Below are 24,005 nucleotides of genomic sequence, written 5' to 3' on the forward strand. Positions count from 1 at the left end.
ATAAAACTCAGCTTGCTTGTCTTACATAAATGCCCCTGGCTAGCTCCAGCTGTGTAGGGTCTCTACGATGTCCTGTAAATTCCCCCTCACCCCCTTGCCTTTTGCAGTGTATGAGACTTAAGCACCTGGAGTCAAAAATGCACCCTGTGAGTCCTCTTTCTGATACTTTTAAAACTGAATCTAAGCAAGCTTTGGCCTCTTCCTGGGCATATTTTAGACCTTTTGGAAACTTGTTGGGAACTTTGTGCCCTAATTTAACAATTTTCATCTATTTGGGTGTATTTTGAGCCCTTTTTGACATTTTGGAGCAGCTTTGACACTTTTTTCTTGGGCCCTATTCAGACACTGGATCAGATCCTCAGCTGGTGTAGATAGGTGTAGCTCTGCTGGAGTCAAAAGGACTATGCTGATTTACACCAGCTGGGGATCTGGCCCCCTTTGATTCTTTCTTTGGTACTTGAGGGGCTATTGGTTTTCACCTTTTACACTACGGGAGCTCATTGGCTCACTTTCAGGACCTTTCTAGAGACATTTGACAGCTGGTGGTGCAATTTCATACCCTGCTGTACTTTTTAAAGGCTCTTTTTAGATAACTTAATGGGCAAATTTTAATCCTTTGTGAACAATTTACTATGACTTTTGTACCATTTGGGGCACTTTTTAGATGATTTCGGGTCAGTTGTTGACTTTTTTTTTCTGGACACTTTTTGGACCCATTTTCTATATTTAATGGGCACGTTGGGAAGCATTGAGAGCTCACCATTTTTTATCCCTTTATTAAGCTGTTTGGGGCAAGTTTAGGACTTTTCTGGACCCTGGAAGTTCAAAACAAATTCAAGAAGGCCCAGGTTTTTAATAGTGAGGGTGATTAGCCTCTGGGAAAAACTACCAAGGGAAGCGGTAGATTCTCCATCTTGCGATGTTTTCAGATACCTTTCTGGAAGAGCTGCTTTAGCCAAATACCCGTTATAAGATAACGGTGGGGTAACTGGTGTGACACCCTGACACACCAATATTCACCACTGTCATGTAATTAGGATATGTTTTGTACGAAGTATGCCCTGTGAGGTATCCTTCTAAAATAGGGAGAGTGAGGTACTTCTAGATCTGCTAGATATGAATATCTCATTGGATTGTATGTGCTATCGTCATATGTGAAGTTTGGCTATGTGTGTGTTACTGAAACATGTTGTGAGGCTGAAAACACCCACACACAGCCTTTCAGGTACAACAGTAAAAAGGCCAAACAATGTTAATGGCTTGTTGAGGAAATGCCCACAAGCACAAAGATTACCCCAGGAACTATGTACAATAGAAACCTCTCAGAGATAGCACTGCACAGTGGGAACTGTTTGACCCCAGTCACAGCAAAAGAGCTTTCCAGCAAGTGGGAAGAAGATATAAAAGGGGGAAATGACATCATGATGGTACCTCACTCTCCCTACAACACCACACTGGAAACACCTGGGGAACAAAGACTGAACTGGGGAAAGTGATGGTCCCAGGCTAAAGGGATTTTTAGCCTGTGAATGGAACACCTGGGGATTCCAAGCTATAAGCAAGTGCACCTTGTCCATCTGCAGCCTGCTTGTATCATCTCTTAGGGTGAGAATCTGCTATTCGTAGCCAGTCTATTTAGTATATGAAGTTTAGTTTGCCTTTTTTTTTTATTTGTGAAGTAATCTGCTTTGGTCTGTTTGCTTTTATACTTAATAAACTTGTTTTTGCTTTATCTAAACCAGTGTGTGAGAATCATAACTCGGGGCAAAAGGCTGTTGCTTATTCCTCTCCACACTGAGGGAGGGGGTGAATTTTATGAGCTTATGCTGTACGGTTCCATGTGCAGTGCAAGATGGTATAATTTTGGGTTTATACTCCAGAAGGGATGCATGCCTGAGGAGCTGGTAGTTGCCCTAGCTGTAATCTTCCTATGCAGGGGCTGGTCAGAGAGTCTGTATGGAACTGCAGCTGGGTGTGTCCCTATCTGTATGAATGATGGTGACAGTGCATACTGGAAGGCTTTGCAATTTGTCACAGCAGTACAGTGTAAGAGGGAGCCCACCCAGGCTGGTGCATCAGAGGGCTCAGTGGTATCCCAGTTCCAGGTGGTACTCCAGGGGAGACCCATCACAACTGGGTGTAATTCTAAGGCCTGTTGTAGCAGAGTGACTCCCCAGCTGATGCCACCCCCTCATGGCTGAGTGTAGCATGCTCTCCCAGTCTGGTGCCCCAGGCAACAGCTGCTCCCACCTGCTGTGGTCTGCCTCTTCTTATGACTCAGCCAGGTCATGGTCAGTCCTACAAACAATTGCCCCAGGACCTTCTGCCACTCTTCAGCCCTGACATTCTGACCCGCCTTTCCTCTGGGCTTTCAATAGCACTTACATCTGGGGGCTTGGGTCATGCAATCTTCTTCGGGTCTGGCAGGGGAAACCAACTCTCTCACACCCTGGGTTCCACCCAGGGACCCTGCAGTGAACAGCTAAGCTCTGCTCCATCAGACTCCTGGCTGCCTCTCTGCACTACTACTCATTCTGATCTGCCTCTAGGCCCTTTCTCCCCACCCCCTTCCCAGGCTCTGCAGAGCTCTTTCTGGCTTCTTGTACCAAGCGAAGCTTTCCAGGGCTATCCACAAGAGCTTGCCTCACCCCTGTGGCTTCCAGGCTTTCTCCTGGCCTGTCTTAGTGGGGATCCCAAGCCCTGAGCTCCCTAGATCCTCTTCAGTGCTGTGAGAGCTGGAGCACTTACAAAGAAGGCTCCCTTCCTCCCCAGCTGGGTCTGGTAATGAATCAATTCCCCTCTTCCAGTTGCCACCTGGGGGATAATTAGACTCCTGTTTGTCCTTTTGCTGCCTGTGTGGGGCATACACCCCATCACACCTGTGTGATACAGGAGGCCAGACAAGCTCAGTCAGTGGTTCCGTCTGGCCTTCCACTCTGTCAATCTGTCGATTTTAGGCCCTTCTGAGCCCTTCTCAGCCACTGTGAAGAGATTTTTCACACTCTTTTGACACATTTTTTGACAATTTTTGCAGCATTTTTAGACCACTTGAAAACGATTGGAACCATGTTTGGTGCCTGGGCCCTCCAGATCCATTTTGGTTGCTTTTTAAGGCAGTTACTGGACACTTTTCAGAGCTGTTTGCCCTCTTTGAGGGAAATATTTCTCTATGTCTTGGGGCATGGTGGGAACTGTTCTGTGTGTGGCCTTGCCTCAGGCTTGTTGGGTCTTAAAGTTGCATTTACTTATAAAGGAGCTGTTATTGCAATTTACATGGGTCTCTTCTGGATTGTGATGTGTCTCAGAAGCTTCGGGCCCAGCTCCCCAGAGGTATTTAGGCACCTAACTTCCCAGGAAGTCAATGTCTTTGGTTCAGTTTAAATACTTACATATTATATGCCTGTGTTACTAGGACCTTTGAATGACTGCAAGCAGTGGCTGACTGACTGAATGCATTAAGGCACAGAGCCTGTTTTCTCTGTGCACCCAAAGCTCCAGCCAGTGGGCGTTTGGGAAGCATGAGGAATAAGACCCAGGGCCTGATCTGTCTCTCACACTGGTTTTAGGTTAGTGATTTCAGTGGTGTGACTCCTGATTTACACTGCAGTGAGAGAAAGAGGGTGAGGGCAACATTTTTGGCCAAAACTTTTTTTTTCTTGGCCAAAAAAAAAAGAATGATAATAATAATACAGATGTAGGTCAACTGAAACATTGTACAAATTTGGGTTGGTTTCACCAGATGGTTTTGGTTGAAAGGAAATCTTCTGATTTTTTTAAATTTGAAATTACTTTTTGTTTGAAATTTTCATTTAATTGTATTTTTTGTTAAAAGGTGGCAAACAGTAAATGAAATATTTTGGGCTTTTTCAGTTCACCAAAAACTTCAAAAAAATTTTCATTTCTGCTTGACCCAAATGTATTGTTGTTGTTTTGGTTCCCTGGCAAGGGAACCAAAACAGGAGTTACTCACCCAGCAGCACTACTCATTGTGCAATATGGCTGACCTCAAACATTCAAAATTCATATGTTGGATCCACCCCAAACCATGAGATTGGCTTGATAATCATGAGATTATTACAAATAATAATACATTTGGGGGTTATTTTCTCTGTTGCTCTGTTCTGAGCCTTTAAGGCACACTTGGGCCAAGTTTTTAAGCTTTTCTTTGCCGCCATGAGGGTGAGAAACATACTTCTTTCTTAAAGCTGAGAGCCTGTCCCCTAATGTCACGACTCCAGGAGCTACGGCACTAACACCAAATATCATGAGACCAGTGATAAATATCATGAGAACTTGCAACGCTGGCCCAGGGATAAAGATAAAGAGCCAATAGCTCTATTGATCAGTTCCTTCCTGGTTGGCTGGCTATACAGAACTAAACATATGCCCCCATGCTGTGAGCCAGGGGCTTTTGTGTGACACCTGGGAGCCGGGCTGCCCCCGGGCATTTGCTGGGAGCTGTAGAGTGTCAGGTGTGCAGGGAGAGGGAGAATTCCACCTGCTGGGACTGGGAGAGGCAGCACACTGGGGTGGGAGCGCTAATCTGTTGGGATAGAGGAGTGGGAGAAGGATCGGGACTCTCTGGGCTGGCTGGCCCTCTCAGCTCCGGCACTCCGCATGTCAAGCCCCAAGAGTGCAGGGCCCCACGAGGCTGCACACTCCCCTTGTGTCCATGGGATGCAGGACAGGGAGGGTTTTTGGACCAGGAGCTCGGAGCACCTCTTTGCAGGCTCCCAATCAGCATCCTGCTTCTGAAGGGAGATCGAATCTCCCCGTCACTGCAGACGCCAGCAGCCTCAGCCCTGAGGTCGAGAAGGCTGCATGACTGCTACCCAGTGACCTAGGTCAGAGCTTATGCCTCTGTCTCAGATCACGGGACCCAGCCAAGAACGGTTTGTCTTTCTGAAGTGGCACTTAGCAAAATCCAGTTTCCAGCCAGCCTTCTCTGAACAGTCACCTGCTGCTCTCATGCTCTTGCCGCGCTCCTCGCCTCACGGGCACTGGTTCCAGTCCTGCCCGGGGCAGTGAGCTGCTGACAACTGCTGTAACTACAGAATGAGTTTGGCAGGTCCCAGTCCAGCTCCCTGCAGACAGGGATCCACAGTTACAAAATCCTTCCTTGCGGCAGGGCCAGAGCCAGGAGGCCTGGACTAGCTCCTGGCCCCGAGAGGGGGATCCTCCAGGGTAGATGTTAGCCACACTGGATGGGCAGAATGGAGGAAAGTTCTGTCCCCACAGTCACTGCGAAGCTCAGAGTGGTCATGAGGGCATACTGACATATGTGATGTTCTAGGAGGCCAGGGAGTTGTTACAAGCATTTCTGAGCAGCTACTGAGTGAGCTATTTTGGACTCTGTCAGCCCCTGACACGCAGCTATCCCTCAGTACCTCAGTAAGGGATCCAGACCTTGCCCAAGTTCTGATGTCTCTGGGTTGAGACATCCCCTCTTGCTGGACTTTGCAGGAGGACGTGAAGAGAAACAAATAGCAGGGAAGACGGTGAGATAGGTGACTGCCAAGCCCGGTGGTGACCCCCAGAGGACACCTCTTTGCCAATCAAAGGAGGGCCTGCTCCGTAAGGGGAGCTGGGTTAGGCAGATCTGAGGGCAGGTTCCCTGAAAGAGGAAGGCCGTCTGGCACTAGGAATCGGCTCCATTTCCTCCTAGCTCGGCAGAGATATTTTTAATATACTCATGTCCCAGCCTGGCCCGCAGACTCTCAGGGTGCCCCACTCCGACCTCCATTTGAGTGACCCCACTCCCAGAACCAGAGCACATTCTCTCTCCCATGCACACGCACCCACACAACTCCTGGTTGCAAATGAAGTCTCTAAGGCAGGAGGAGATCAAGGCGTGCAATTCCCAGTTGCCTTTGGGGGGATGGAGAGGCGGGGTGGTGCTGGTGGAGATTGCATCCAGTGATTATTTTGAGGGATTTGCTTTGTCTCTTTCTTTCTCTCTTTTTATTTTTCCCCCTCTTATCCCTTTCGTGGTGCATTTGTCTTCGAGGAACCTGGGGTGTTCTTTTGATCAGCTCAATCTCTCTCTGGCACTTGTGTCCTGATTGGCTGAAGGACTTAGGGAAAAAAAATCTTTAATTAAGTAGATAATCTCTTCTTCGGCAGTTCTGCAGCTCCATTTCACCACCCCCTTTAGCTCTCACTTTGGGATTGGTCACCCTCCATAGAAGTTGGGACATGCAGATCCTTATTGTACTGGGAGTGCCGGGTGAAAAATAGCCCTATCCCTTCCTTATTTTGTTTTTGATAGCCAAGTATTTTAGGATCTCCTTTCTCCCCTCGCCATTTGGATTATGTTTCACATGGACCCTTATCTATGCATCTTCCTTCTCATTTCCTTCCTCTGCTTCTGCCAGGCCTGGTAAGTAGAGCATCTCGCTTTGTGCCATGGGCAGGTGGCTGGGACGCACCCCGAGAGACAGCTAATAATGTTCCCTTTTGCCTTCCTGAGAAATCAGCCCTTCCTTCCCTGGCATTTTACTAAGGTCTGATACTGACTGAGTCCAAACTCTCTCATTGCTGGGCAGGTTTTATCTAGCAGAGAAAGACTCTGTCCCTTTCTAAAACTCATTGTCAGCGGGGGTAAAGCAGCGCAGCTCCACAGAGGAGAGTCCAGGGGCACCTAGCCCATCATTTCCAACTGGGTAGAAGACCTAAACAGAGAGCCAGAAACTTCTCCTTTGCCAGAGGTTCACAGTCTGTGTGGTTCTTGTCTTAATCAACCAAGGCTTCTTTTCTTCCCCCGTAGAACAGCCCGGGGGCTAGGAGCTCAGGTTCTACAGTGCAGTATAAATGCCTAGACAGATACAGCCATAGGAACATGATGAAACCCAGAGGCGGCTGAGCTGGCAACGAGTAGGGGGGCTTATGGTCTGAAATGAGCATATTTGGGTTGTCCGAGATGAAGATTTCACTGTAGAGCCTGCTGGAGTTTAGCTTTATGGTCTAATTACATGTTCTGTGTCGCTAATTATCCCCCCTTGTCTGGACCCAGCAGCTGAATCAAACCCAATTTCTCCTCACACGAACAGGCAATCATGTCACTGGGGCCAAGTGCCCGGTCCTGTCAGTCTGTGTTTAATTTCCAGAAATGTTCCAAAGAGGGATGCAAAGACTAAAGCTAGACTGGATGCAGCAGCATTCCATAGACGACAGGCACCTGCCTGGCCCTGGCTAGGGGATGGACTCCCATGACCTAGTTCTGGGCGTTCTTGTCCATGTGAAATTCCTATCAGGTGCCAAAGTCTCTGTCGGACCCTCTGTCTGTTCCTCCTCCTGGGGAATATGCTCTGCGAGTTACAGGCTCATTCCTACCCACCAGGAAATGCTTCTTCCATTGCTCGGTCAGAACCCACCTTCAGAGCCCCAGCCTGGGCTCCAGAGCTATTCGCGTATAAATGAAAGAATATGAACCATACAACCACCCGGACTGAGAAATACACCACCTGAGAGTTACTGCTGGTCTGCTACAAACAAGGAGGGAATCCTCTTTCATCTCCAACCTTCCCTCATCCCTCACACATGGCAAACTCAGAAATACTTTCCTATGCCAAACTAGAGGTAAATGCTTCCTGGATAGCAGGAAGAGGTGTTATTCTGTAGTAACACTTCATAGCGACTCTTCTTATAGGGGCTAATTCTCTCTCCCGCCCTCCCCGCCCTTGTACGTACATATCCCTCATCACCCAGTCTGAACAGGTTTAGAAGACATTAAAGAAGATTATCGGGGTTTGTTAGGAAAAGGTCAAGGAACAAATGGGAGTTACAAGTTCATACCCTGTTGACTTTCATGCCTAAATGCCCTCTGTGTCCATCCGATGGAAAAAGTTGTGGCCTCAGAAACATCCTGCTTTGCTGAAGGGCTCACTGACAGTCTAAGAGACAGGGATTTTCAGGGACTATTTCAAATTTAGTTGCTAAGGACATCTCCCTTTACTCCCTTGCTGTTCTTCACCTGATCTGGTAACTTTAAAAATAACTAAATTCCTCTTTCTAGTCATCAGAGCAGATGAGACATTGGGGCTTTTTTTTGTGGGTGTGGGGGCGTTGTGTGTGTATTTTTTAAAACCTTTAAATCCATGTTCTCTTCTCAGTCTGGGTGTGGGTCAGACCCATCTGGCATTGTTGCTAAGATGGCTGTTTTGGATGGTGCCTGTGTCAGAACAAAACGATGGGGTTAAATTATTTTTTAAGATATGGTAAGGGAGGGAAAGTGGAAAAGAAAAAAAGTGAATGTAAAGACCTAAATACTAAGAAGTCACTTCTCCTTTTGCAGCCTTTGGGAATAATGTGTCAGTCTCTAGCATTGCAACTTGCTCTTTGCTCTTAAATTAGGATTTTTGCCACTAATTTCCAGTGTCGCTGGTTTTACATTATTCCGAAGGTGGAAGGGAGGTTTCTTGCAAGTGAGTGGCTTTGTGACTGAATTGGGTCCATTCTTTATTCTTGCAATAAGTAAAATAAGAAATCAATATGAGTAAATCATTTATAGCCATTTTCTAAGAGATTCACTTGAGGAGCAGATATCAAAGAAATACCTTAAAACAAGATTGCCTCAGAATCTCTGGCCGGGGCGGCTCTATGTTTTTGCTGCCCCAAGCATGGCAGTCAGGCAGCCTTCGGTGACACACCTGTGGGCGGTCCACTGGTGATGCGGATTTGGTGGCATTTCTGCGGGTGATCTGCCGTTCCCGCGCCTTTGGCGTACCCGCTGCCGAATTGCCACCGAAGCCGCGGGACTGCCGAATGCTTGCTGCGCTGGTGCCTGGAGCCGCCCTTGATCCCCGGGCCCAATTTGCAGCTGGTGTAGCGCCATTGATCTCAGTGCTGATTTGCACCACCGGAGGATCTGGGCCTATGTGTCTGGTCAGACAGAGAGTAAACATAGTGAAAGCACCAAAGGCTTGTTTGCGTTATATCCATGTAAGATGTGCTGGACCAGATTCTCAGCTGGTGTAAATTTCCATTGGCTTCCACTGGGCGGCATCAGATCATACGAGCTGAGGAGCTGGACTTCAGAACTTATTTATTTTTTAATGTTATAATTTTGTAAAACATGATGCAACTAAGCACCCTCAACTGCACCTTATCCAGATTTTGTTTTTTAACCTAAATGAACATGGCAGTATTTAGAGGAACAACTTGTACTAGGCAAGGGCTCAGGCATGGACTGAAATACCAGATAGGACTTTTCTCCTTCTAACTCCTGAGCTCTTTTGATTATACACTTTCCAAGGCGTGCTCGCCTGGCACTTGAAGGAAGAATGAAAGGAGGAGTGTGAGGTATCTAGAAACAGCCGACAGCTTTGCTGCCTCACAGGAGCGATTACAGGAGCCTGCCTTTCTGTGTACACTGGGCCAGATCTTCAGCTAATGTAAAGCGTCATAGCTCCATTAAAGTCAGAGGAGCTGTGCTAATTTACACTCGCTGAGGATCCGGCACGGTGCCACATTCTGCTCTCCTTTACAATGCGTGTGGATAAATAGTAACTGAAGTCAGTGTAACGTAGATGTCTGCAAACGGGGAATGAGATCTGCAGCAGTTTGCACCTGCAAACAATGAAGAAATTATTGAATGGTTATTGTCAATATCACATCACATGTCATCACCACTGGCAAATGGACTACATACCTCCCTGTAGCGTGTGGCCAGCACAGAGACGTGGTCTCATTAATCAGATCATACGGGCGAAGAAGAAGCACAAAGATTTTGGCTCTGGTATTAACCTTATTTGCTTCTCAGACTAAGCAATGAAGAGTGTCCAGTTACCCTCCCACCCACAGATTTGTCCATTCTGAAGAAAACAATCTTCCTCATAACCAAACCGTCCCATAGCCCTGCTACCAAATCCTCTGCAGCTTTAACAGTTACATCTAGAGGCTGCTGGTACTAGCGAGTATATTATCATAATGGGTCTGTTCCATCCCTGATGGCTATGATCCGGTCCCGAGGCCATTTGAACTGCTGATCAGCCAGCACAGACACACACAGACAAAATCTGTCCCTTTAAATTAATAAAAGCATTTAAACTCTCCTGTTTGTTCAGCTGCAGATGGTGAATGGGAATATACAGCCTTTGCAGCAAACCCTGACTTTGCTTCTTAAAGGGACAGATCCTCAGCACCAGTGGAGCTATATTGATTGATCCAGTTGACGATCTGGTCTTTTATGTTTTAGATAAACTCTGAACTCGTGCCTTACCATCCTCCTCGACCAAAGCCACCACCACTACAGTTCAGACACAGATGATGGTGGTCCCTAAACAGAGATCACTGCAAGTTGTTCGGAAACTGATGCCTCTTGAGTAGGAAGCGTTTGGGGTTTCCTCCCAAGGAGATGGGAAGCAAAGTATATAGCAATGCCAGAGAGGAGTTTCAGACTGGAGGCAGCTCCTCTGTTGATCCTAAAGGATGACAGGAGAGGATGGGCTTCCTTCCCTCTCCTAGGTCTGCCTCCACTAGGGAATTTTGCCTAAATATTCCCCCTCTTACTACCATTGGATTAGCTTCACCTCTGGCAGCCAGGCTGAGTGTGCTAGTGTTGCATTCTATTTCTGGCCGGTGAAATCCTGGCTCAACCAAGTCAATACAAGTGTGACCAGCATTCCCCCCATGTCCTCTCTAAGTGCTCTGAGCAGGATTAGGTGAGAGGGTGGTGCCCTGTTTACACTAGCACAGCGCTGGAGCTGAGCTGGTGGTAGGCAATTTTAACACAGCTCTAATCTTGTTCAAGAAGTGGGGACAAGGAAAGGGAGGGTGTCGTTTGCCCTGAAGGCCCACTAGGGCTTTCCATTGTGTTTGTGTGTCCCCATCTGACACACAAAACCATGCACAAAAACCTTCACAATCTACGCCTTAGACTTGCTGAAGGACCATTAGTCCCAGGAGTTTGTGAAAAGACATCGCCCCCCAAACGGTGACCAAGAAGCCATGCAAGGTACAGGGCAAGCAGTTTGACACAGAGCTGTAGTCAGCAAACGTGGAGGGGCCTTAATATATGACCGAGACCTGAGCTCAGCCAGACTCACCCCTCTGCAGTTTTTGCAAAGCCTGTGGCCTCTCCTCTCTCCCTCCCTTTTCCAGTCACTGCTTGGCAAGACTATATGCTTTCATTGCATTATAGAAGCAACCAGCAGGGACCAAACCCCCGTTGTGCTTGGTGCAGGATATGCAGATAGTATGCAGAGGTCCCTGCCTTAATGAGTTTACAGACAAGCTGGACAAAGGACAGGAGGAGAAAAGGACACGATTCACTCATGCAACAGGTGAAGCTGGGACTAGACCCTAGGTTGCTGGACTCCCAGACCAGAACCCTAGTCCTTGGCTTGTGAAATCTGAGTCCAGCTGACAGAGTTCCTGATTTTGGTGGAGGAAATGCCTGTTCCTGGGGGTTGGTCATTGAGGGCTAGGTGAGCGGTTTGGGCAGGACACCTTGCCCACTGACACCAGCCGCGTGCTGCTCTGTGGAAGCCAAACTGGAATCCTCTCTGCTCTATTTGACAGGGACCTGCTCAGGGGCTTGTGCTGCCAGGGTTGGGGTGACATTTGGGCTAGTGTTGTTAGGAGGTTGCCCCCAGCTATGATGAATGGCGCTGCCTCTTGCAGTGTTTCTCTGGGAGCCTGAGAAGGTGCCCAGCCAGGGTGGCCCCCAGCAGGCTCCATTTCCTCCCCATGGCAGGACATCACCCCATGCATTTCCACACACCTCAAGGCCCACAGCGCCAGGCAACCTGAATTGCAAACACATCGTGAGAAAAGACCCGTTGCTCTCACACTAACCTCTCAGGAGCAGCATGGCCAGGCGGGGCTCCAAGCACGGACCACTTTAGTACAGATCTCCCTGATCCTGCTGCCCCATGCAGATCCCACCACCCCACTGATAAATAGCCTATATTTCAGACTGGTAAAAAGTGCAGGCCATTCCCTGGATGACAGAGAGTCTGACAAGGGGTCTGCTCTGCCCCTGAAATTTGTTCACCAGTTCTCCAGGGACCACTTCCCCTCACTGCTGCCAGAGCTTGGGGATCAGTGAGGAGAAGGGAAACTTTGCCAGGTTTCTGGCTAAAGCCCTTTGAATCCTGCATTCAAAAGTTGGGGGGCAAGCAGCTTTCCTGGAGTCCAGGCACAGTGAAAGAACTGAGCCCCTGGATCCTGACCCCGCCAGCTGCTGAGCACCCTCAACACCCACTGGTTCCAGTGGGAGTTGGTGCTCAGCAGCAGAGTTGGTGGTGGGGTGAGGGAGGGAGGCGGTGACACCTGGAAAGCAGCCCTGTATAGCCACTTTTCTTCTGCTGGGTCGGTGATGCTGCTGGCTGCATCTAATGCTAATGGACGAGATGGAACCTGGTAGGCCAGAGGAGTGAGGTGCGTCGGTTCCATCTGCATCGGAGCTGGGAGGTTAGGTTCCCAGGTGGCGTAGCTGTGCTAACCATGGCAGCGTGCCTGGGGTCGCACGGGTGGTGGCTCGGGCTGTCACCCAAGGATGCGCTCTGGCAGCCAGCCCAAGACACCTGTGTGCTAGCCTGGCTGCAGTGCTACGCTGGTACGTCTATGCCACCTGGGAACCTCACCTGCCAGTTCCGTTGCAAATGCAGCCCTAGATCTCTGCAAGTTGCCCTGAGGCAAGAGCCCACTCTTGGCTACGGGCAGCTTCCTGCTCCCCTCTGTTACATGGCCCAAATGGGGGCAAAGGAATGAGGAGAGAAGGGCCATGGAAGGGCAGTGGGTGGGAAGCTAGCCAAAATTTCAGGCTCATCCCCTCACAGATGCATGACCCCACCCCACAAGCCTTCAGGGCACCCTGGGTTTTTGAGGGCTAGGGCTGGAACATAGGCAAAGACATGCTCCCCAAGGAGCCTACAAGCTGAAATCTGAGCATGTGCTTAAAGCAGCATTAACTGCCAGAGAGCCCCTGCCATGGCATGTAGCATGTAATCGGGCTGGGGGAGCACAGGACAGCAGCAGGGCGGCCTCTGGATCTGCACTGTCAGGGGAGTTGTGGGGGGATCAGACCACCTGGCTTCTTGGGAATCTGCTGAGTCCACAAGCCGTGCCTTGTTCCCTTCTGCACTATTAAAACCACATTGTCCCCGAGAGGCAGATTGATGGGATGCCACACCTACTACCTCATCGCGTTTTCCAGCCAAGTTCAACCCTGCCACAGGCTTAGCCCATGGAGAGAGACACAGCCCTAGTCCATTAGCTGCTAAAATACAGGGGTAGGCATAAATGGGGTAGTACGGCCTTTGGCACAGTATCCACATCATTCATAAAATGGACTGCGCTCTATTTTAAAAGGAGTGGGATCCACGCAGTTAAAGATCATTCTCATAATTTACCAAGGGGTGTGGCAGATTCTCCATCCATGGCAATTTTAAAATCCAGATGGGATGTTTTTCTGGGTCTCTGGCTTGTGTTATGCAGGAAGTCTGAGATGATCCCAATGGTCATGTCTGGACTTGGAATCTAGCAATCTATAAATAATTCGATTGCCTGCCTGCCCAGGGGAGGGATATATGTCCTCTCCTGGGGCACTCAGTTTTGAGCAGAAGCAAAGAAGTTGGCAGGAAAGAGATGGCATTTTGGCTTCTCTCAGCACAAAACACCGCTATTGGGTTTGCTCTGTCACTGACTCACTCTGTGGCCTTGGTCAAGTCGACCGCTCGGTGCCTCAGTTTCCCCACCTGTAAAATGGAGAGTATTATGGCTACTCATCTTTCTAAAGCACTTTGAGATTGGCTGGTGAAAAGGTGACAATGGTAGGTCTGGTTGGGATTGTTATTTGGCAAATCCTTGGGAACAGAACAATTTCAGCCTGGATCAGACCAATGGCCCACGCAGCCCAGGGACTTGTCTCTGATGGCAGCAGGCACCAGCTGCTTCAGTGGAAGGGGCAAGAACCCCCTGCAGCAGGCAGTTCTGGCCCTGTTATTTGAGGCTAGCTCATGCCCTGGGGCAGGAGAGGTTAGATCTCTTCCAGAAACTTGCCATTAGCTCCTCAGCTGGTGCCAATCAGCATTGTTCCATTGATTTTAATGAAGCCACGTCAGTTCACACAAGCTAAAGATCTGGCCAGATGCAGCTCTTTGGGGCAGAGGAAGTCTTTCTGGTGTGTGTTTATACAGCGCCTGGCGCAATGGGTCTTGGGCCATGCCAGGGGCTCAGGCACTACCTCAATAATAATAATTCATTAATCGCCAAGTCGCCAATGGCACCGGTATTTCCACTAGCAAGTGGAGCATGAGCATAGGGAGCACTGAGAGCTCAGCATGGCCTCAGACCACTAGCCCAGCTGCAGCAGCACGTACATAACTTTAATAAAATGAGGCCTGATTCTGATCAGCAACAGAACACTGACTCTGCTGGAGTTACGCCTGATTTACACCAGTGCCAGAGCCAAACCAGCCCCATATCCTGGCCAACCTCAGCTGCTTAGTGGGATTTATGGTATGACAGTCATTCCCCTGGGCACCGATCAAGGCCCAGGACCCAGCCCTGCTGGGCGCTGTCCGGCTGAGAAATACGAAAGCAGTCCCTTCCCCTGACAGTGCCCAGGCTGGATTTAGGATAAGACCCAGCAGGTGGGTTTGACCACAGGTAGCAGTGACACGGGCTGTCGTTTCAGCCTAGGGTCAGCTGGCAGAGTTTGTAGGGACCAGGTCAGTCTGAAGGAGGGATGGTAAGCAGAGTAAAGTAGTGGCTTTTCTCACACCACCATGAGAGGCTGGGGGAAAGGGTACAGGAGATGGCGGGAGAAGCAGACCAGCAGGAGATGGAGGCTGGCAAGGCTGGCAGAGTGAAGGGAGGGGTCAGTGGCTGGAACGGCTTGGAAAGGTGGGATGAAGGGATGGGCCTCCAAGGGGAGGACAGGATGCTTGTATTGGAGGCAGCGGAGAAAAGAGAGTCAGAGGTGTGGAGAGCTAGAAGGAGAAGGATGTTCCCAGAAGCAGCCTTTGAATAGACTGGAATGCAGGCCCTGAAAAGGGGAGATGACAGTATTCAAGGCACGAGACGAGACAGGCAAACACTCAGTTGCTGCCTTCCCGCCTAGCCTGCCTGATCGGCTCACCCTCCCTGGCACCCTGGCGCAATGTGCTGTTTACATGGGGAAGGGGTTTTCAGTTACTTTCCTGCACTCCAGCATTTCTCATGCAAAGCTGCTTGAAACAGGCAAGCGGCCCCCTGAGTTCTACAGCCCAAACACCAAGGAGGCTGGGAAAATTCAGCCACGATCAGCTACGGCAGGCTGGAAAAAAACCCATGCAGCTGGACGCTTCGGGGGTAGCAAGCCTTTGCTTTTCTGTCTCTACAAGGAGCTCTTTCTAGTGCTGTATGGCTACTGCGAGGAAGGACAGACTTGGACTCAGAAGATCTGCGTTCAATGTCTGGCTCTGCTACATGATCTCGCTGTGACCTCAGGCAAATCTTTAACTCTCAGCTTGCTTCAATTTTCCCATCAGCAAAATAGAAACTATACTTCCTTTATCTGTATGTGTACAGCACCTAGCACAATGTGGCCTTGAGCTCAGCTGGGGCCTGTCAGTGCTCCTAATAAAGAGCATGCTCTGCATAAAGTCAGTAGTCCAGCCGTGAGCCCCTTAGCTCTCCCAAGCAAAGCAAGGGCAGGTTGGGTCAGTGCTGTGCTGAAAACCCATGGTGGTGTTACTGATTCAGTAGGGGAGCTCTTCCTAACCCCAACCTGGCATTGTGGAGAGCTGTACATTGGAGAGGCTGCCTCTGGTATGAGACCTAAAGTTAAAATCCTGACTGTGTGTTCATTAAAGGTAACATGGAAACTGTTGCAAAATGAAGGGCAAATCTCCCTAATTCCTGGTGAAATCCCAGGTTTCGTCATATTAAAATTCCCCCTGTAGTTTCAGCTGGAAACAGCATTCTTAATTCCCTGCCATAAACCCCGGTGTAATGTGGTCAGGCGCCATTCACCAGCTGCCACATTCCACCCCAGAGCTGCCTGCATTTCACAGGAGGGTTAGGTGATTCCTGTGTATTCACTGGTTATGTTGGTACAGCACATTAGTAATTTCTTACATTTATAGAGAGCCTATCTGTGTTTAGCTGAAAGCAATAACAGCAAATTGTAAAGTTGTGCTGGATGCCGTCTCATCTCAGTGCAATAAGGCAGAACACAAGATACTCTGTTGTACTGGGTATCTTGCCCCTCTGAGGCAGTCACATACAGCAAGGTGCATGATGATATTGGATAGCTGCCCCCTTGAGCGTAATGACATAGGAAGAGTTATGTCGTTTTTCCAGGGGGCTAGATTGTAATCATGGGCTACCTTGTGACTATTGAGTACTTAACCATGCAATATTAACATGCACGCTCTTAACAGAGTTTTCTCAGTGGAATTTCCTAGGGGTGACTGTTTGGTTTAATAGGAAAAAAAATCCCCCAAAGTACTTTCCCTATTATTCTAGACAATTTGGTCAGCGAGCATCAGAACCCAAACAGCCAAATCCAATTAGAAGGGCCCTCAACTTGGAGAGCTGGATTCAATTTCTGACTCCTGCCACGTCACCACCTTTCTGTGCCTCAGTGTCCCCAGGCTATAAAATGAGGATAAGGATGCTTCCTTTCTGCCCCCCTTTGTCTATTTAGAGTGTAAGCTCTTTGGGGCAGGGCTGGTCAATAACTATGGGTCTGTACACAGTCTAGCCCAAGGGGGCCTGGATCTATGGGTCTGTCTTTCTACAGTAGAAATAAGGATAGTGATCTATGCGTATCTTTTTGATAAGGTAAGAATTGTTGAGCCTGTGAGGCACCTTGTTCTCTTTCTTTGGCTGGTGTAAGTCTGCATTGAGGCTTAGGCTGTGGGCCTGATTCATTTCTCACTCACACAGGGTTTTCCCTCATGCAGATCCTCAGCTGAAGACACTGTGCGTATAGGTCTGTCGTCTTTAATGGTACTGCGCAGCTTGGCACCAGCTGAGGATCTGGCCCTGGGACTCCCAGAGTTGTTCCTGGTTTGCCAGACTAAGAGAGAGGAGAATCAGACCACGTCACTCTGAGATGATCATAATTATTAAATACCACCACGGGCCAGGCCGAGTGGAGGCCGTGCTGTGCCCTGGGATTTCAAGTTCCTTGGCATGTGGATTGCGAGTGACCTAATGAGGGCTTCCACTGACATCGTTGGCAGTTGGATGGAGCTGCTGATTCATGAGGATAACAGATGAGTTTGCATCGGTCTGTTACATACTCTCTGTGCCCCTCTGTTTCTTCGCTCTGCCCCTACAAAAACCCTATGGTATTTCACAGCCATGCCCCCCCGACCTGAACAGCTGACATGGGCTCAGCCTGTGCCTGTAGAATGCACCAACGTCTAATGCGTGATCTCTTTGTCTGTTGTTTTCACACTGTTTTTGCCTCTTTCACTTTCTCTTGTGTCTCTCTCTCCATTGTACTGTCACTCCCTTCCTCTCTGCTGGGGCCTCTCTAGCGCTCCGCCATTCATTAACTCCCCCCTCAATGTCACGTGCTCCCTGAGGATCCTGTTCTCTCGTGGCCTGGTGGACAGCGTGTTGGATTAGCAGCTGAGGGCAGGGGTTCAGTTTGTGGAGCTATTCCCCGAGCTGCTGTGTGACCCTAGGCAGATCACTTCTTCTCTTTATTGCCTTATGTGAACTGTAAGCTCTTTGGGGCAGGGCTGTCTAGGGGTATGTGTTTGCACAGCATCTAGCACCAGGGGGCCATGATCTTGGTCTAAAAGCAGCTGTAATACACATCCAAATAACTAATCCTGTGGGAGTTGGGGCAAGGAAGGCAGACGTGCCGCCTACTCTCCCCCTCTTCTACTTATGACATGGGAGGAACTGAAGTGTTTCAAAAACATGAGATGCAGTTACTGTATGTCTCCAGAGCAGCCTACTGGTAGGAAGCCCTTGAACCTCTAGAAGCAATGAATGCCTCCAGCTATCTGATTAGAGCAGGAACTTCTGCTCTAAACTGCTGAGAGATCTGCTTGTGCATTTCAGGTGGACACCCGCCAGGTTTGTGTTTCTGCCTTCCCATCACTCTGCTACCACCACCCTGTCAATGGAGCTGAAAGCTCTAGTCCTGCCTCAGTCGTCCCCAAATTCCACTTGCCCAACATGTTCAAAAGTAGGGCATTAGATGTAGGGGCCTACTAACTTTTTACAGAGGATTGGCAGTATTATGTTTACAGCTTAGACAGAGAATTTAAATAAAAACATCAAATAGTCTTCCTGCAAGGTTACAAGGTAACACTACTTTACATCTTAGAATCTAGAACGAGAACACATAAGAGCCCCAAAACAGACAGAGACAAAGCAGGCTGCTCCATAAAACAGAGAGGCACAACTCATCCCACCTTACTCTAGGCTGGCTGGCTGCAGACTGATTCTGATCCCATGCTTTCCCAGAGCCCACTAGCCTGCAAGCAGAATCAGGAAAACCTCAGAGAATTTAATTTTAAAGTGATAGATCACAATTTTTACAGTTTTCAATACACCATAGCCAGCTCCACAGCAGCAGCACCTGTGTTATAGGCTGTCCCTGGACTGACAGCAGCCAGTATCTGTGGATGCCACTGGGAGAACAGGCTCTCCGTTCCACTTTTGGGAAGGAGAAAATGTTCAAACCACTAGCTCCAGCCCTTGGACCCTTCAGTCAACCAGAGTTCTGGCGAAGAGCTGGCTCTGAGCATTGCCTGCCCAAATGATACACATGTCAGACTTCAGTAGATACAAAGACAAGACTGAGGTAGCAGGGATACTGATCGTTCTCATACATGCATCTGTATCCTGTGGCACCCCTTACCACAAGGTATTGCTGAAACCCAGAACTGAGTAAGATTCAGAAAAGGATTGGACATTTCTGTGGATAACAACCACAACCACAATTATATTAAATAGGATAAAAATGTATAAGAGATGTAAACTCCCATGCTTCAGGGCATATGTCAACCTCTAATTTACAGGGGTCAGGAAGGGACATCCCCTATGGGCAGGTTATTTCGTCATTGACCATTACAGGGTTTCTTATACCTTCTTTAGAAGTGACTGGAGCTGGCTACTGTCAGATGGTCCCCTGGTCTGATCTGGTCTGGCAATTCCTATGTTATTTCACAGTGAAATAGCTCCATTGATCTATCACAAAGAACATGCAGGTTGTTATTTCTTAAAGACTCCTTGAGATACAGAAGCATAGAGAAAGGATGAGCCACTGGTTAGGGTGCTAGCCTGGAAATTGGGTGACCTGGCTTCAATTTCCTACTCAGCCACACACTCCCTGGGCAAGTCACTTAGTCTCACGCTGTGCCTCAGTCTCCCCATCAGCACCATGGGGATAACAGCTCTACCCTGCCTCACAGGGGTGTTATAAGGCTACATAAACTGATTGTGAGTTGATTGGATACAATAGTGATGGGGGCAATGATGGGGATACCTCAACTAGACAGAGTGTGACTGACCCTTCTACACTAGGGTGCACCTTCCTCATTTCCTGTAGCTCAGGGCTCATGTGATTAAAGCAGCAGTGGATGAAATGAAAGAAGATCCTTATTTGCTGGGTGTTCAGAAGATTCAGAAATGCTAGCAGAGAAAGCTGCACCTGGGGGCTGTGATACTTTGATGTCATTTTGGTTGTTGGGTTTAGCGTGCGGGTGATGGGTGGGAATGATGGCCTGTGAGATATGGGAAGTTAGACTGGATCATCCGGTGGGCCTTTCTGGCCTCAAACTCTACGACATCAGCAGCTAGGACAAAACAACTGGCTTCTATTTCTGGCTCTGCTCTGATTTCCCTCGGCAAGCACCATATCTATTTCCGCTCCCACTCCCTGTCTGTCTTGACTGTAAGTGCTGCAGGGTAGCAGCTGTCTCTCACTATGGGTACGTACAGCGCCAAGCACTATGGGTACCTGGTCTGATATAGAGAGAGAGTGAGAAAGATTAGGTCAAGTTAGGGGGAGTGGGTGTAGCAGAGGGAACAGAGCAATAGTGGAGAACTCTTGAAAGGCCTGATGGTTACATTTGGAAAAGCCAGGCAGGACTTCTCTGAACATCCTTTGCCTGCCTCAAGTCAGGGAGAGTCAGATGAAAGCCGTGTCAGGGGAAAGTGTTTTTACGAGATTGCAGTTACTTTCTCCTTCCACGTGAGCTGGGAGAACAGCTTTTCTCATGGGCTTTCATCATGTCTGATTCCCATTCCAGCTAGAAGTGGGAGCAATGATCTCAAGCACAGTAAGGACACCCCAGAGCATTCCAAAAATCGTGAGTCTGGCCCAAGATAGTAAGAGGCTTAAAGAAAAGCTCATGATTTAAAAAAAACCCCAATATTGATGTTATTTTTATTTGCCTTCTGGCCTCATAGCCATTGTTTTCAAGCTTTTCTCTGTAACCACAAGGGCTAGAGCCTTACTGTTGTCTCAGGAGGAGAGCTGAGATTCTCATAATCACATGCCTCCAGGAGCTGGGGCCTTAAGACAACCACTAAATAGCATCAGACTCAGAATAATATATAGAAGTTGACAACACTGCAACTACTTACACTGGTTCAAGTTGGATTAGATTAGAGGTCGCAGGGTCCCACATAACAAGGAGGTGGTTAGGGCATAAGCCTAGAACACAGGAATTCCTCCTTCCTCTCCATCCGTTCACTGAGCTAGGTGTGCACTACCTTCCAGTTTGGCTAGGTGGAGCTAGTGCACATGGGACCAGATCCTGAGCATGCAGTGGCAGCATCCAGGGGCTGTGCAGTGGGGATGTGCGGCTGGTCCCAGGGCAGGGGCTAGGCTCTGTCATGCGCAGGAGGTTCATTCCCACTGGGACCAGCTGTGCAAACACCTGCAAATGGAAATCACATGACTGGAAAATGACTGACAGTGCGAGAAGGAGAGAGGATGAGGGCGTGGATGGGAGGGCAGGAATTACCCAAGGGTGGGATGGGGTGATAAGGGGAGAGGGGCACTGCCCTAGAGTGGGGGCAATTATGAGGAGGGGGAGGAGGGGCCTGCCCCAGGCTGCAAAGAGGGGGTCACAGCTTCTGGGGTGGGGGCAGCTGTTGCACCCAAGATGGGCCAGCAGTGAGTAGGTGATTTCCCAATGTGGAAGGGCTCTGAGGAGGGGGAAGGGGCTTCTCTGCCTCGGGGGGAGGGGCTGGGAGGTCAATGCAGCTCTGAGCTGGTGAGGGCACCGCAGAATTCCAGGCATTCCCGTGGTCGGCACTGTGCTGATTTCTCGCCACTGAGGCCTGTTCTCTCTCTTCCAGGTCAGTGAATAATTTCCTGATGACTGGCCCGAAGGTAAGAGAAATCCCTTTGATCTGCGCTTTGGATTCCACTCAGCCCTCAGGGGCATCTCGTTCCTTTCCTCCATCTCCAGCAGCCTCGCTGGCCTCCCCACCCAGCGTGCCAGCCGGAGGAAGCTTGGGGGAGGGTGCGGAGGAGATGAGGCTGCTTGTCCACTGCCCATCACTGCGCTCCGGCCTGTGATCGGTTCTGCTCACTGAAACACGAGCGTCTGTCTTGGAGGCCGGATCCCAGAGCTGTGCCCATTGACACCAGGCTCTGGGGCCTCTAGCTCCCACATAACCCAGCTTAGCTGGCTGTTCCCACAAGCCCCCCACCGCCCTGCAGCAGAGACAGGGTCCATTTGTCCACTGTTGCAATGCCAGGCTCGCCCATGGAGAGCTAAAGGACATCAGGCACAGCCCTCCGGGGGCGAGCACCACAGTGTCCCCTACAAGGACACACCTGTCCTCAGGTGGGGCAGTCCCTTAGGCTCAGATCGGCCTGGGAGGAAGGGTGTTGCAATCTGGCCTGCAAGGACATGGGTCCTGGTGACACTGGAGTTACAGCCCGCTGACCCACGCCATCACAACAGCATGACGTGAGGGCTTTGCCTCAAGCACAAGGCTCAGCGTGTGGCCCCGGAAGCAGCATAGGGATGGGGTGAGGATGGATGATAGTGGAGAAGATAATTGCTTTAGGCCAGACCCTGCCCTCCACTCACTCACACAACAGGTAGCGTTTCACACTCGCTTTGCACGGATGTAAATGAGGCTAGGGAGAATCAGGCCTTTGACACCAGCATGAGCAGAGCCATCCCAGCCCGGATTCCTCATGTGAAGTATGGCAGTGTGATCATTTACACCTCTGCCATGCACTGAATGTCTGCATTTTGACACCCACTTTGCACGTTGCAAGTTACAATAATACCTAGCTCTTTTCGTCTGCAGATCTCGAAGCACGTTACAAAGGAGGTCGGTATCATGATCCCTAATTTTACACAGAGGGAAACTGAGGCTCAGGGAGGGGGATGTGACTTGCCCAAGATCATGAAGCACCCTGCTGGGAATAGAAGCCAGGTCTCTGAGTCACAGCGCTGTGCTCTAGCCACTAGGCCCCATGGCACTAATGTCTGGACATTATGTCAGGCTGTCTTTCTGGATATGTCTACACTGCCAAGTAAACCCAGGGTTCATACACTAACCCCCCTTCCATCCACACACACATCGTGCTAACCCTCAGACCCAGGGTCCAAGCCTGAGTCAAGCCAGGACCCAGGGTTCAAGCCCTATTGCTGTGCAGCGTGGACACAGCCCCACTGGACATGTGCTCTGGGATTCTGCCAAAACTATCCCACAGGCTGTCTTCCTCTGTGCTCCAGGCAGTCAAGTTTTCCAACACTGCACCTATAGGTGCTCCAGGGCTGGAGCACCCATGAGGAAAAATTAAGAGGTGCTCCGCACCCACCGGCAGCCAAGCTTCCCCCTCCTTGCCTCCTTCTCCCCCTGACAGTGCACCACGTCCTGCTCCTCCTCCTCCCTCCCAGTGCTTCCTGCCCCTCTGCTGCCTAACAGCTGTTTGCCAGCTCTTACGACTTTCCAGGAGGAGTGGGGACGAGATATGCTCGGGGAGGAGGCGGAGAAGAGGCAGGGTAGGGGCAGGGACTTGGGGGATGGGGAGTGGAAAGCTGGCTTGCCTGTGGGAGGTCCTCCGAAGCCATAGGACCAGCGGACCCTCCGCAGGCAAGCCGCAGAAGGCAGCCTGCCCTCGTGGCCCTGGCAGAGAGCCCGCCCCAAGCACGCGCTTGGTGTGCTGGGGCCTGGAGCGGCCCCTGGGGGTGTGGAAGGGACTTTGGGGAAGGGGTGGAATGGGGGTGGGGCTAGCGTAGTGCAGGGGCAGGAAGAAGCGGTGCAGGGGTGGGGGCAGGGGGAGTTGAGCACCCACTGGACAGAGGGGAAGTTGGCACCCATGACGGCACCACGAGCAAAGGGCTAGAGTGGCCACATTTGGGGAGGGCACTAGGACGTCTGGGATATGGGTGGCTGGACTTGAGCCCACATAATATGGTGTAGACAATGGAGCCCCAGCTTGGAACCCAGGTTTCAACCGTTGCTAACCTGGGGTTACAAAGGAGTGTAGACATTGAGCCGTAGGTTAGCAAACCCAGGGGCTGCTCACTCGAGTTCTGCTAACCCTGGGCTTCCATTGCAGGGCAGCCAGATCCTGTTGGACAGATCCTCAGCTGGAGGCATCAGTGTTGCTCCATGGACTAGACACCAGCTGAGGATATGGCTGTTCTGTCAGAGCAAAGCCAACGCTGTCTGGTCCCTCTGCTTCTGAGGATCCCTGATCCCAGGGGAGACGGGAAAGTTAGTTCCCCATCAATCCCTTTCGGCGCTGTTCAGTAACACCGGAAGTGTCCATTGGGGGCAAACCCCATCCTGTCCTTGGCTGGAGAGAGCAAAAGCTGTCCTCTCTGGGACTCTCCTACTGGTTCTTCCTGCCGCTTAGCTCCTCCCACATAACCCCCAGAGCTGAAATACAGGCAACACACAGCACTGCACACTGTCAGCGCCCGATCACGCCACCAGCTGCTTAGCCTTATGACTCCCTGGGAGGTGGGTCTGGGTTATCATTCTCTTGCTACCCCTGGGGATTCCGAGGCACCAGGCAGTTAAATGACTGGCCCACAGCCCCACCCATCTGGGAGTAGCATGTT

The 24,005-nt window shown here is 50.0% G+C and overlaps 2 protein-coding genes across 2 annotated transcripts in view; both read left to right on the plus strand.

Annotated features, from left to right (window-relative positions):
• Window positions 1–24,005, plus strand: part of SCD (stearoyl-CoA desaturase) — an 870,279-nt gene that overhangs the window by 63,241 nt on the left and 783,033 nt on the right. The window lies entirely within an intron of this gene.
• The window catches only part of WNT8B (Wnt family member 8B), a 54,578-nt gene that overhangs the window by 19,134 nt on the left and 11,439 nt on the right, over window positions 1–24,005 (plus strand). Inside the window, exon 2 of the mRNA XM_050960275.1 lies at window positions 21,268–21,301. Within this exon, the coding sequence (XP_050816232.1) occupies window positions 21,287–21,301 (15 nt within the window). The 5' untranslated portion in view covers window positions 21,268–21,286. The remainder of the gene's footprint in view (window positions 1–21,267; window positions 21,302–24,005) is intronic.

The sequence above is a fragment of the Gopherus flavomarginatus genome, chromosome 6 (assembly GCF_025201925.1).
Source record: "Gopherus flavomarginatus isolate rGopFla2 chromosome 6, rGopFla2.mat.asm, whole genome shotgun sequence".
Taxonomy (NCBI): domain Eukaryota; kingdom Metazoa; phylum Chordata; order Testudines; family Testudinidae; genus Gopherus; species Gopherus flavomarginatus.